Source organism: Seriola aureovittata, chromosome 16 (genome assembly GCF_021018895.1).
Source record: "Seriola aureovittata isolate HTS-2021-v1 ecotype China chromosome 16, ASM2101889v1, whole genome shotgun sequence".
Taxonomy (NCBI): domain Eukaryota; kingdom Metazoa; phylum Chordata; class Actinopteri; order Carangiformes; family Carangidae; genus Seriola; species Seriola aureovittata.
In genome coordinates, this window is record NC_079379.1 from 24,076,846 (window position 1) to 24,089,488 (window position 12,643).

Below are 12,643 nucleotides of genomic sequence, written 5' to 3' on the forward strand. Positions count from 1 at the left end.
CTGCAGTTTGTCACCGGTCTGTTACAATAATCTTCAGCTGTCCGGAGATCAGGTGGAGTTGAGACACGGCAGATGTTTGTTAATTCATTAATATGATACATTTGATTAATATGATTTTATTTTTTACACCTGGTTTTTAAAAGTCTCCTCCAGTGTAAAGGTCTGTGTCCATGTGTAGTGTGATTATAGATCAGCTCTAGCTTCTATATTAATACTGTGAAAGTATCAAAGCCTCAGTCCACAGAGAAATGCACACAGCCTGTATTCAGAAACTGAGCCTTAAAACCAGCCGTCAGGACTTCTGGAACTTTGTGATGTCACAACAAAGCAGTCACCAAGCCCCGCCCACCTGGACCCACCATCCAAACCTTTACAGGATTTGGTTTCTCTGAGTGTTTTTACCTGAAATCTGATATATTTAAATAAAAAAGTAAGAATTTAAACGAAGCTGATATCTGGTAACTCTTGTACAGAGTTTCCAAACATTTTCATCCCTGTTGATGAATCTGTATTAACAAACCTGAGAGTGTGGAACTATATATATATACTGAATCTCTGATGTGATGCAGTAGTTTTAGAGGAACATGTTCATTGCAGATGTGATCAATAAGTCATTTGTCAGTGGGAGGACATCACCCTGAGTTCACTGTCGTGTCACTGCACATGCAAACGCTCTCCATGTTATTGCTTTACTGTTTTTTAACCCCGACAGCCGTTACAGTGTCTTTCTATCTCGTGATACGATACGATCGGAAGTTGAATTGTGTCTTTTAAAAACCAGTTTTAACCTCACCTTTTCTTTTTCTTTCTTTTTTTTTTTTTTTATCCCAGGTGACGTTCCGCACGAGGATCTACCACTGTAACATCAACAGCCAGGGGGTGATCTGTCTGGACATCCTGAAGGACAACTGGAGTCCTGCCCTCACCATCTCCAAGGTCCTGCTGTCCATCTGCTCCCTGCTCACTGACTGCAACCCTGGTGAGAGCTACCACACACACACACACACACACACACACACACACACACAACACACACACACACACACACACATACACGTACACGTGTCCTTGTCATAACTCCCCGGTTGTAGCCGTGGCAGGTTGACAGACACGTCAGCTCTGTGTGGATAATGTATATAGAAGTTTGTCGCTTTGAGGCTCAAGTCGTGAGTTTAGTGACACTGCGGCGGCGGCGGCAGAAACAGTTTCCTCAGAGCTGGACGGGCCTGTCGCAGTGAGGGAAACGCAGCCGGTTTAATCTGATATCGGCTGAGTTTAAATATGTTTCGACTGCGATGACAGGAGGAGCGGGAAAACCCAGGCTCGCTGAACTCATTCCAGTTCCACATGGATCAAGTGGAGGAACCTCAGTCGAGAGTTAAGGCGTCAGTCTGATTCAAACACACCAGGTTTTTACAAAAGTGTTGTGTGATAGACGAGAGCAGAAGTGTGTTTCCTGTCTCTCGTTTAGGTTTTAAAACGGTTCGTGGTTTTATCCATTTGAAATAGTATAAAATATTCTGAAACTGTGTCAGCGCTAATCAGACTGTGGCCACAGAGGACACATTTGCAAATATCATATTCCTAAGAGACTGAATGTGGTCTGAGTGATCGGATCTCAAATGCGTCCTCGACGTGTCTCAGGCGCGTCCACACCTGAACTTAGAGCTGACCACATGCAATCGGAGACGGATGTTGAAGATCCATATTTTCTTCTTCTTCTGTGTTTTATTTTGAAGTGTTGATCCATAAGAATATATAAAAACCATCTCAGTGTAGTTTTACATCTCCTCTCTCAGGCTTCTCTCTGGAGCTCTAGTAACAACAGGTCGGTGAGCCAATCAGAAGAGAGGAGGCTCTGAGCCTCTCTGCTGATTGGCTGACTGTTTTCTGAGTGATCCAATAAAAATAAAGCAGATTTCAGGTTAAAACACTCAGAGAAACCAAATCCTGCAAGGTTTGGATGGTGGGTCCAGGTGGGCGGGGCTTGGTGACTGCTTTGTTGTGACATCACAAAGTTCCAGAAGTCCTGACGGCTGGTTTTAAGGCTCAGTTTCTGAATACAGGCTGTGTGCATTTCTCTGTGGACTGAGGCTTTGATACTTTCACAGTATTAATATAGAAGCTAGAGCTGATCATAATCACACTACACATGGACACAGACCTTTACACTGGAGGAGCTTTAATACCAGGTCTGAACACCAGCCATAGACAACACTCTTAAATAACTGCCCTCAGTGTGACTGTGGGGCAGAAACAATGACTGTAGCACATTCAGACCATTTGCGTTCACCCTCTTAAAGATACTGTGTTGTGAGCTGCGAGCCTGAGCTCTCCTGCTCCTCCTTGCAGTCCAGTCAGTGTTTATCCAGGACTGGCTGCCTCACACAGTCCTGTAAACAGCTAATTAGATCCATTATGGCTCCGTTTAGCAGCAGAGCAAAGACCACCGATGGAGAAACGGCGGAATTAAATCATCGTCTTTTATGGAGTAGTGAAAACGTGGGTCCACTGGTCCTCAGCCGCAGACACAAATAACGTCTCTCGGTATAAAGTTTTACCGGCGATAAAAAGCAGATGTTGACTTATATCGACACCAATATGATGTTCAGAGAAACATCTGGGGGGGAAACGTGTCGGAGCCACAGAGTGCATGACAACGACATGCGGAGGAAACAGCTGATTGTGAAGACCTGTGATGAGCTTGTGTCCTCTCTGCGGGGGATTGCTCTTTGATAAATGTAGCAGCGGATATTCTCTTTCTCCGTGGGCGAAAAATGAGAATAGCTTTTCCTCTTCTTCTCCTCCTCCTCCTCCTCAACGGTTTCAGACGTTACTGAAATGATACGAGCTGATTCCTTTAAAGTGGGATAGAAAGAAGAAAAAAAAGACTCCCACCGTCCCCCCGTTACCCCCCCTCCCCCATTACCCCTCCTCCCCTGTTACCCACGCACTTTCACTCCGTCTTTCTGCCTCTTGCCTCATCAAAATCAGTCGCTCGCAGCACTTCTCGCCACTTGTTTTTTAAACCCGGCCTCGAATGATGAATGTGGTCCCCGGATCTGTTTGTGAAAGCGTGGTGGACGAACCCACAAGCAGATATTCTACCTGTGGGCGTGGCTGGTGCTTCACACACCTGTCTCCTCCCATCTCTTCTTCTTCTTCTTCTTCTTCTTCTTCTTCTTCTGCTGTTGTCTGAGCTGCTGCATCTGATGTGTTGCTGATATACGGACGGTCTTTTATAATAAAGGTGACTCCTTTTCTCCCCCCTCAGTAGCTCCGGGGGTGTCAGTTTGTCAAACCTGTAATAACAGCTCACCTCGCTCTGCCTCAGAGGAAGGTTTTACCGTCTGGATTGATATCAGAATAAATGAGCTGAGGTGTGGATGCCCTCAGCAGCTCCCGCCTGGACTCTGTAGTGTTTGAAAAACGTGTGTTAAAGTGTTAGAAAACCATAAAATGACTCTGTAACATCTGGTCTTACATTAGTGCAGCAGCTACCAGTATTTGCTCCGGTCACCCTTAAAGCCGAAGGAAAGAGGTACGAGGCTCCTTCATCGTCTCGGTGCGTCCTCTTCTTCTGCAGTGGTTTAATTGCACCAGCTGTTCGTCTCGAGTCTCCCAAGTCTTAATATTCATGTTGCTAGTGGATGAAAATCCAGATTTGAGGTCACAAACCCCCGATAAGACCAGGAAACCACCGGGTCACATGACTCCACAGTAGTCCCAGGTATTTATCGTCATAATTGGCCTTTTTAACATAATTACACAAACACAATTATCAAGGAAAATCAGTGCTAAATTTTGGCCGCCTTTTCCTGCTGTAACATCTTTCAGTGTAAACACACCTGTCACACACCTGTCTCCTCCCATCTCTTCTTCTTCTTCTTCTTCTTCTTCTTCTTCTTCTTCTGCTGTTGTCTGAGCTGCTGCATCTGATGTGTTGCTGATATACGGACGGTCTTTTATAATAAAGGTGACTCCTTTTCTCCCCCCTCAGTAGCTCCGGGGGTGTCAGTTTGTCAAACCTGTAATAACAGCTCACCTCGCTCTGCCTCAGAGGAAGGTTTTACCGTCTGGATTGATATCAGAATAAATGAGCTGAGGTGTGGATGCCCTCAGCAGCTCCCGCCTGGACTCTGTAGTGTTTGAAAAACGTGTGTTAAAGTGTTAGAAAACCATAAAATGACTCTGTAACATCTGGTCTTACATTAGTGCAGCAGCTACCAGTATTTGCTCGGTCACCCTTAAAGCCGAAGGAAAGAGGTACGAGGCTCCTTCATCGTCTCGGTGCGTCCTCTTCTTCTGCAGTGGTTTAATTGCACCAGCTGTTCGTCTCGAGTCTCCCAAGTCTTAATATTCATGTTGCTAGTGGATGAAAATCCAGATTTGAGGTCACAAACCCCCGATAAGACCAGGAAACCACCGGGTCACATGACTCCACAGTAGTCCCAGGTATTTATCGTCATAATTGGCCTTTTTAACATAATTACACAAACACAATTATCAAGGAAAATCAGTGCTAAATTTTGGCCGCCTTTTCCTGCTGTAACATCTTTCAGTGTAAACACACCTGTCACACCTGTCGGGGGGGGGGGGGGGTTGCTTCTCTCTCTGTCACCTCACTGAGAAATTGACCTGCGGCACAACGAACTGAGCAGCAGGGCGATCGATAGGAGGAGTCCGTGAGAATTCATAATGGCTGGCTGTTGACTGACCAGACGTGTGCGGTGTATCAACAGACGGGATGGCGCTGAGCTGCTGCTGGCGCCCAACCAGCATCATCACCTCTGATTTACAGCGGCGTGTACATTTTACTAGGCTGTCGATAAAAGTGTCGGCCGTGCTGCACGTCCTGCGATACCTCAGACCGCAGGGATGACGGAGCTGCATTAGTTTGACGTACGGCTTTTTCTTGTGGTTTTCACTGGTTGTAAAAAGAAGTAAATAAATAAATAAATCCCTCTGCATACTGATGAGCCCAGGTGGTCGGCTGCAGGTTTCTCAGACCGTTTCAGGTGATTGGCTGTTGGAGTGAACGTGTTGTAATGTCCTCACACGTAGAAAATCACTCACACAGACAGATGTGGGGTCGTTGCTGATGTCACGCTCCCCTCAGGAAGTCTGTAGGTGCGAGTGTGAGACATTATGTCGAGGTACAGTACGTCTGAAACTGCTGGATAGATTCCTGTGAAATTTGTGGTGGATATTCGTGCTCCACAGAGGATGAACCTTTGATTTTAAGCCAATGATTGAGCCAATGATTTTGCTCTGCACTCTGGAACACATTTTCTTTCTCATAAGACATTTCCAAACCAGATTGTTTAAACATTGTGAGGCTCGTCTAGCTGGCGGTTATCTGCTGTCATGTGTTGTCATTGTTGCGTTTCTTGGTGCATTACCGCCACTGTCTGTGGAGCAGCGTGGACACATGAACTGACTTCATGCTCGGGGGGCCATTCCTCCTCTGCACCAGTGCTGGTCAAATATTCTTTATGGTACGTTTTCATCCAACACTTGAGTGTTTTTCAGAGCGATGCATGTTAAAGTTTTAAAGCTCCTCCAGTGTAAAGGTGTGTGTCCATGTGTAGTGTGATTATAGATCAGGTCTAGCTTCTATATTAATACTGTGAAAGTATCAAAGCCTCAGTCCACAGAGAAATGCACACAGCCTGTATTCAGAAACTGAGCCTTAAAACCAGCCGTCAGGACTTCTGGAACTTTGTGATGTCACAACAAAGCAGTCACCAAGCCCCGCCCACCTGGACCCACCATCCAAACCTTTGCAGGATTTGGTTTCTCTGAGTGTTTTAACCTGAAATCTGCTGTATTTTTATTGGATCACCTCAGAAAACAGTCAGCCAATCAGAAGAGAGACTCAGAGCCTCCTCTCTCCTGATTGGCTCACAGACCTGTTGTTACTAGAGCTGCAGAGAGAAGCCTGAGAGAGGAGATGTAAAACTACACTGAGATGGTTTTTTATATCTTCTAATGGATCAACACTTCAAAATAAACCACAGAAGAAGAAGGAAAATAACATTTTAAAGATTTCATGATTTAAACTCACTCACGTCCTTCTGTGTTACAGCCGACCCTCTGGTTGGAAGCATCGCCACACAGTACCTGACCAACAGAGCTGAGCACGACAGGATAGCCAAACAGTGGACCAAACGCTATGCCACATAGACCAGCTCGACTCCTCCAGGAACCCCCCCGGCCCCCCACCCTCACCCCACCCCACCCCACCCAACACACACACACACACACACACACACACTCTTCTGACACCTCCCCTCCTCCGAAAATCTATGGAAGCACACCCGCCCCGCCCCCCCCCCCCCCTGTCACCCACCCTGCCCCCCTCCCATCCCTGAGAAATGAACTGTTATTTGTTCCATGCTGACTTGAAAAGCTTCTTTTTTATACAAAGAGTCTATTGGGATTGTATTTTCCAATACACTGAATGTTGATATGGTCATGAAAAGCTTTAATACTGTTATTGTTCTCGTCGATGCTGTTGTTCTTATTGTTATTGCATTGTGTATAACATTGTCGCCACCCTCGTCTTCTTCTTCTTCTTCTTTATCTTTAAAAAAACAAAAAAAAACAAAAAAAAGAGCGCGTGTATTATTCCCATTTCATTTGATGGTTTCATGTAAAGACGATCATGCTGAGCGAGTGCATTTAGTTTGTTTTCCTCCAGTGGACTTTACAGCTCATGGTCAATATTAGTGCATGGCATCAGGACACGCGTCGCCCTCGGCGGACACGTCGTCGTGGTATTATTTCTGTCCCGGCAGAGTTCTGGCATGGAGTGAGCCCATCACCGTTGTATGATGATAGTGGTAGTTTGCTGTACATTTAATGCCTTGTGAGAATACATACTCATTGAATACTCAAATAAACACTGGCTGTAATGTGACGGAGCCTGTCTCAATCTGTTGCTTTCATGCAAGTGTGTGTTATTCCAGTGTGTGTGTGTGTGTGTGTGATTACGGTCTGTGTGCATGTGTGTGTGTGTGTGGGTGAGTGCGCGCAGCCTCGTCTCTCAGACCACTTCCTGTTGGAAATGAGTCGTCATGGGCTCACCACAGAGAGCAGAATGAATCGACGGTGAAACTTACTCGTGTGTTCTCGGTTTGTCACATTTTGTTTAATTACTGTCAGTTAGAGACGCAGTGAGATAGAAAGATAAATATCTTTTTATTTGCATCTTTACTACAACAAGCTCTTTGATTTTACTGCTCACTGTCTTTTAATATGAGAGAATATGAACTGAAATACAGATTAAATCATATTCAGGTATTTTTCTGTCTGCAGCTCCTTTCAGTGCCAACAACCTCCATCAATCAGTGTTTTATTCTATTCTATCTGTTCTTTTATTATTCATTTTCTCATGTTTGTTTTTGTTATTACTGTTTTTTAAATCTATTTCATTGTATCTCGCTCTCAGCTTTCTCACTTGATCTCACTTGTCCTTTGTCTTTTTAGCCCGTCAGTCGTCAGTGAAGCGCTTTGATCTAACCTGTATGAAAAGTGCTATACAAATCAAGTTTGACTGATTGATTGATAAGGTGGGACTGCCTGCATGTAACCTGAGAGGAAAAGGTCACGGCGCCACTCGTTGCTCCTAATTATGATGCAATCAGACAGGAAATAGTGAAGGTAGGGTTGTAAACATGAGCTGCAGCAGCTAGCATGTGGGCTAACAGAAGTAATGTAATATTTCACGTTGCAGAAATAAAACAAGAACAGAAACAAACATGATTTCCTGAATAAGAGATCAGTCCGACCCCCGTCTCACAGCGGCTGGACACTGCACAGCCTTATGATTTCACAGGTCAAAGTTCAATCGGACTTCATGACCTCTGCGTGGAGCAAAGGATCAGTTCAACCCTGTTTTACACACAGACGTGAACGGGAAGCGTGTGGGGGACACGTCCCTCTGTCAGTCCCCAGGTGAAAATGCATCGGTGTATGACGGGACTACAGAAACTCTCAATCAATCAATCAACGAATCAATACAGCTTCATTAATCTGTGATGGTAATTTGATTTGGTGCATAAATAAGAACGAGAGACAGACAGGCACAAGAAGAAGAGCTATTAATGATAATAATAAAAGTCATAATGAAGATTAAAAACTAGAATCACCTCCTCGCGGTCGTATCCCTCCGCCACTCAGACTAGTTCCAGGTTACATCCCAGTTTAACCGGAGTCACATGAAATATGAACCATTTGTGTGAAGTTTTGTCATAATTGCTGAGAATTTTTAATCTTAATCTAAATTTGAAGAAGTTCCATCGAGGCGTTACAGAGAAATCGCATTCACACGGCCAAAACTGTGTTTTGTGAGGTCACCACGCCCCTTGACCTTTGACCTTTGACCCCCAAAATCCAATCAATTCATCCTCGAGTCCAAGCGAATGTTTGTGCCAAATTTGAAGATGTTCCATCGAGGCGTTACCGTGGCAACGAGACTGAGACGGACGGACAACCTGAAAACAGTCAACCTCCGGCTCCGACTGTCGCCGGGCGGAGGAATTAAAATGAACCACAGAGATAGTCCACATGAGATTTAAATATTTCATGTGCCAAACTCCAAATAGAGCAAAGAATTGTCCTATAGTTCCTGGTTCACCGGGCGTGAAGTGTTGTAGTGTTGATGAGACGCTTTCTCAGACCAGCATCGCCACCTGTCTCATTTGAATCAGACCACAGTGCTGCTACAAATACACAGGGTCCTCTGGTTAAACAGGTCGGACTATCTTATGATGTAACACAATGCAACACACACACACACACACACACAGTGAGACACACAATCAAACACACATTTCTGCTGGATCACGTCCATGTTTGGAAAGATGCTAGAGCAATAATCAGCAGTGTTCCTGTTGTGACGCCTGGACCCAGCGCTCTGCCTCTTCCAGACCACGACCTGCAGTCATGTGACCGGTCCTGCAGTCATGTGACCGGTCCTGCAGTCATGTGACCGGTCCGACCGTGACGTCGGAGAGACGAGCGGCTTTTTCCTATTAAACTGGCAACTCAGTGACGCTTCACCACGCACAGGTTGGTACTTCTCGAGAGGAGAATAGTGGTTTCAGGATATTTCCACAGATTTTGTGGTTGTAAATGTGAGTAAAGGTCAAATTAACACAGTTCGAGTTTGCAAAATTGAATAAATTGAACATTTAATAGTTTAATGTTGCATCTTCATCCTCTGCTGCACAAACTAAACCTCCGCTGCGACTGTGAACAGAGTTGAGTTTATATGAAATGTGTTTTTCCTTTAAGACAATTCGATCAGACTCTGGCTTTAATTAATTAGATCATCACCACATCAGCGTTCAACCCCACATCTGCATCTTCATTATATTCTAATTTAACACAGTCCTTCATGCACTCATAACGCATTTACAGTGAGTTCAGACGACCGCGAGAGAACGACCATCCTGATTGGTTGCTCGTGAATTCAGTTGTAACATCGCATTTCTTGTGAAGTGTGCAGCCATGAGCTCAAATGCTAACAGCTGCTACGTTTCCCCCCCCGCTGTGGATCAGTCTCACAGCTCCATGTTATGGACAGCGTGGGGCATCTTCAACACGATGGAGGATCCTCCTTTTTGGGCTGCCACTTAATAAAAAACCTGCGATGAAGTTAAAATCCTCCCTCGGCGCCTCTTCGCTGTCAGAAGTCACCGGTCTGTTTCCCTCCGTGGGTTTTAGGAGCCGTTTTTTGTAATTGATACGTCTCTGATTTCATGAGTCCCTAAAGTCCCAGCGTGATCATCTTCTTATCTTGTTCACACAAGATAATAACGTGCAGACGAGAACAAAACATTACCTAATTACTTGTTGACAAAACATCTTGAATATCTTGTGAAAACAAGTTCACACCAATTTGCTCAAATTTGCACCAGAGATTATTAAGTGTGAACAAAAGTATCAGATGTTTTTTAAGCAAACATTTATAACATTGTGAAAACAAGATATTCAGATAACATCTGAATATCTTGTGCACACAAGTTAATATAAATTCACAAGTTTGTTCAAGTGATTATCCTGCAGCATCCAGATATTTGATCATATATACTGTGTGCACAGGTCAACACAGGTCAACACAGGTAACACAGGTCAACACAGGTCAACACAGGTTAACACAGGTCAACACAGGTCAACACAGGTAACACAGGTCAACACAGGTTAACACAGGTCAACACAGGTTAACAGGTTTGTTTGTGCAGAGAAGATATGAGATTAAATGTTCTTCTTTGCCCTAGATAAAACTTTGTGTGCCGTGGATCTCGTGCACCATGTGCCAGTTAGCGTGCATGAAAAAGATAATTGACAAATGATGAGACATAAGTTTCCCCAGCTTCTGTTTTCCTCATTTGAAACTTTAATTTGTGAATCCTACGTTTCCCAGAATGCCGTTTGACAGCCCACAGAGAAGGAGAATTAAAAGTGTGACAGGAAATTGAAGAGGCTGAATAGCTTGTAGATAAATAGTGGGGTGTGTCACGCTCTGCTGTGGGTTCAGTCTCTGATTGTGTTGCAAAATCAGCAAAGTGGAGCAACAGTGGCAGAGTTAATTATGGTTGACACGTCGGGGGGGTGGGGGGGTGGGGGGGGAGGGTGGAGCAGGGCTTTGGGAAAGTGGGTGGGAGGCGGCTCATCTTCCCTCCACCATCCTCCCTTCCTCCTTCACACGCAGTGGGAGGAAGAGTCTGATGCACGGACAATAATGTAACATTTGCAGCGAGAGGTGAGTGATCAATAGCAGTGAAAAGGCCAACGCTGGCCCGTGAATAAACAAGCACCTGCTCTGCATAATAATGTATATTCTGCAGGTGTAATGTGTCGGACTGGAGACGGACAGACACGCTGTTACTACTGATGGCAAAATGTCAAGCAGGTTATTAGTAAAACAACATAAACGGTTTATTCTAAGCAGCATTTGGCTGATGACATTATTAATGTTTATGTTTTCATATTTCATATTGCAGCGATGTACACAGACATATATACGTTTGGCTTTAGGCAGGATCATAGAAATACTGAAGTTATGTTCATCATGTGGTCATAAGTAGTTATATAATTTGTTAGTGAACAACATATGTACCACAGGTGTGGTTAAAGTGACACTTATTATTTCATAATCTCCGGGGTCAATAAGTTTTTATTGTTTCAGTTTATCTTGTGCAATATAAAAATACAGAACAGATACCAGAAACTACTTACTAATACACAATGCAAATGAGTCAATACACAGCCCCCCCCCCCCTTAGAGGATCTTTTATTGATTTGTTTGTGCTGCTTATTTAAAGTAGTCAAATGTAAATATATTGGGTATAAAAAATCAACTTTTAAAGCATCCACCTTGTGTGTGTTTTTAACTCCAGACCGTGAACGCAATTTTTTGATGTTGTAACCAGTTCCCATAAAGACTATGAATTAATTCCCATGAACTTGTCACGTGAAGAAAATGAAAATGAAATTCAGCTACTTCTCATTCCTCCGTCAGTTCTCCAAAAAAAACAAAAAACCTCCGTGTACAGAGACGTGGCTTCATGCTCTGAAAAGTCAATAAAAGTGCCACTTTACAACATCACAACACCTTTCACGTCGACCTCGTTGATGCAGTTTAATGTTTATTTAACCAGCAACACATTTCATACGTCAGGCCACTTTATCAAGCGGCATAATGGCCTTTTAAAACTGCCACTCAACACTTGGTCGCTCTGTTTTAGTGTTGGGTTGTAATTCAGGCTAATGGCTAACAGTAGCCACATTTTATTACTTCCCAGCATAGAGGTGGTATAGACCTAGTAATTCACACAAGGTTACACTTCCTACCTCATGGACATTATTTACCATGTGTTTTATTTTTTTATTTTATTATAAATGTTTGTTTGTTTTTATTCAATGGAGAAGCTAACATGAGTTTTCAACATTAAATTTAGGTAGAGGTTCAGGGAAGTGAAAAGTATCTTAAATGAAGAAGGTCTGAGTAAATGAAAGGATTTATATATATATATATTTTTTTTTTTACAACAACGTCTGGTTTCTGTTTCCATTGCTTGGACAATTTAGCTTTATTTGTTTTATTTTGAAAACATTATGTCTGTGTTTGACATCCGTCTCTGACACTGGCGCGTCGTTGAAGATAAAATTGATGAATGTAGATGACAATGTCAGGACGTCTGTCTGCTGCTGGACCAACACTTCCGGCGAGAGGAGGCACGCGTCCAGCGGTAACGTCAAGTTCTTGTTATTTCTTCACGTTAATCCCGGAAGACAGACGACTGAGCCCCTACAAAATAAAAGCGCCAAACCTCAAACTCAAGACCCCACTTTTTGTCCCTTTTATCTTGACATGAGGGTTTTAAATTCAAGCCAGTGACAGTAATATTACACCAAGCAAGTATACTGTGTAATACCACGAATAAATATATACATTTTAGAAATTTGAACATGTAAACAAAATCAAATATTTCCTCAATTTGTTTCAAGCAACATTTAGTAGAACACACACTATTCTTCATCACTTTAATAGCTCATTATTAATAATAATAATATTATAAAAGTCATAATAAAGATAAAATATAAACAAAAACAGAGATAGTCTGCATGATAT

The 12,643-nt window shown here is 43.4% G+C and overlaps 1 protein-coding gene across 2 annotated transcripts in view; it reads left to right on the plus strand.

Moving 5' to 3' along the window:
• Positions 1-6,338, plus strand: part of LOC130184027 (ubiquitin-conjugating enzyme E2 E2-like) — a 49,775-nt gene extending 43,437 nt beyond the window's left edge. For both annotated transcript variants that reach the window (XM_056399781.1, XM_056399782.1), the window contains exons 5-6: positions 832-979; positions 6,089-6,338. In XM_056399781.1, the coding sequence (XP_056255756.1) occupies positions 832-979; positions 6,089-6,186 (246 nt within the window). In that variant the 3' untranslated portion in view covers positions 6,187-6,338. The remainder of the gene's footprint in view (positions 1-831; positions 980-6,088) is intronic.
• The last annotated feature ends 6,305 nt before the right edge of the window (positions 6,339-12,643 follow it).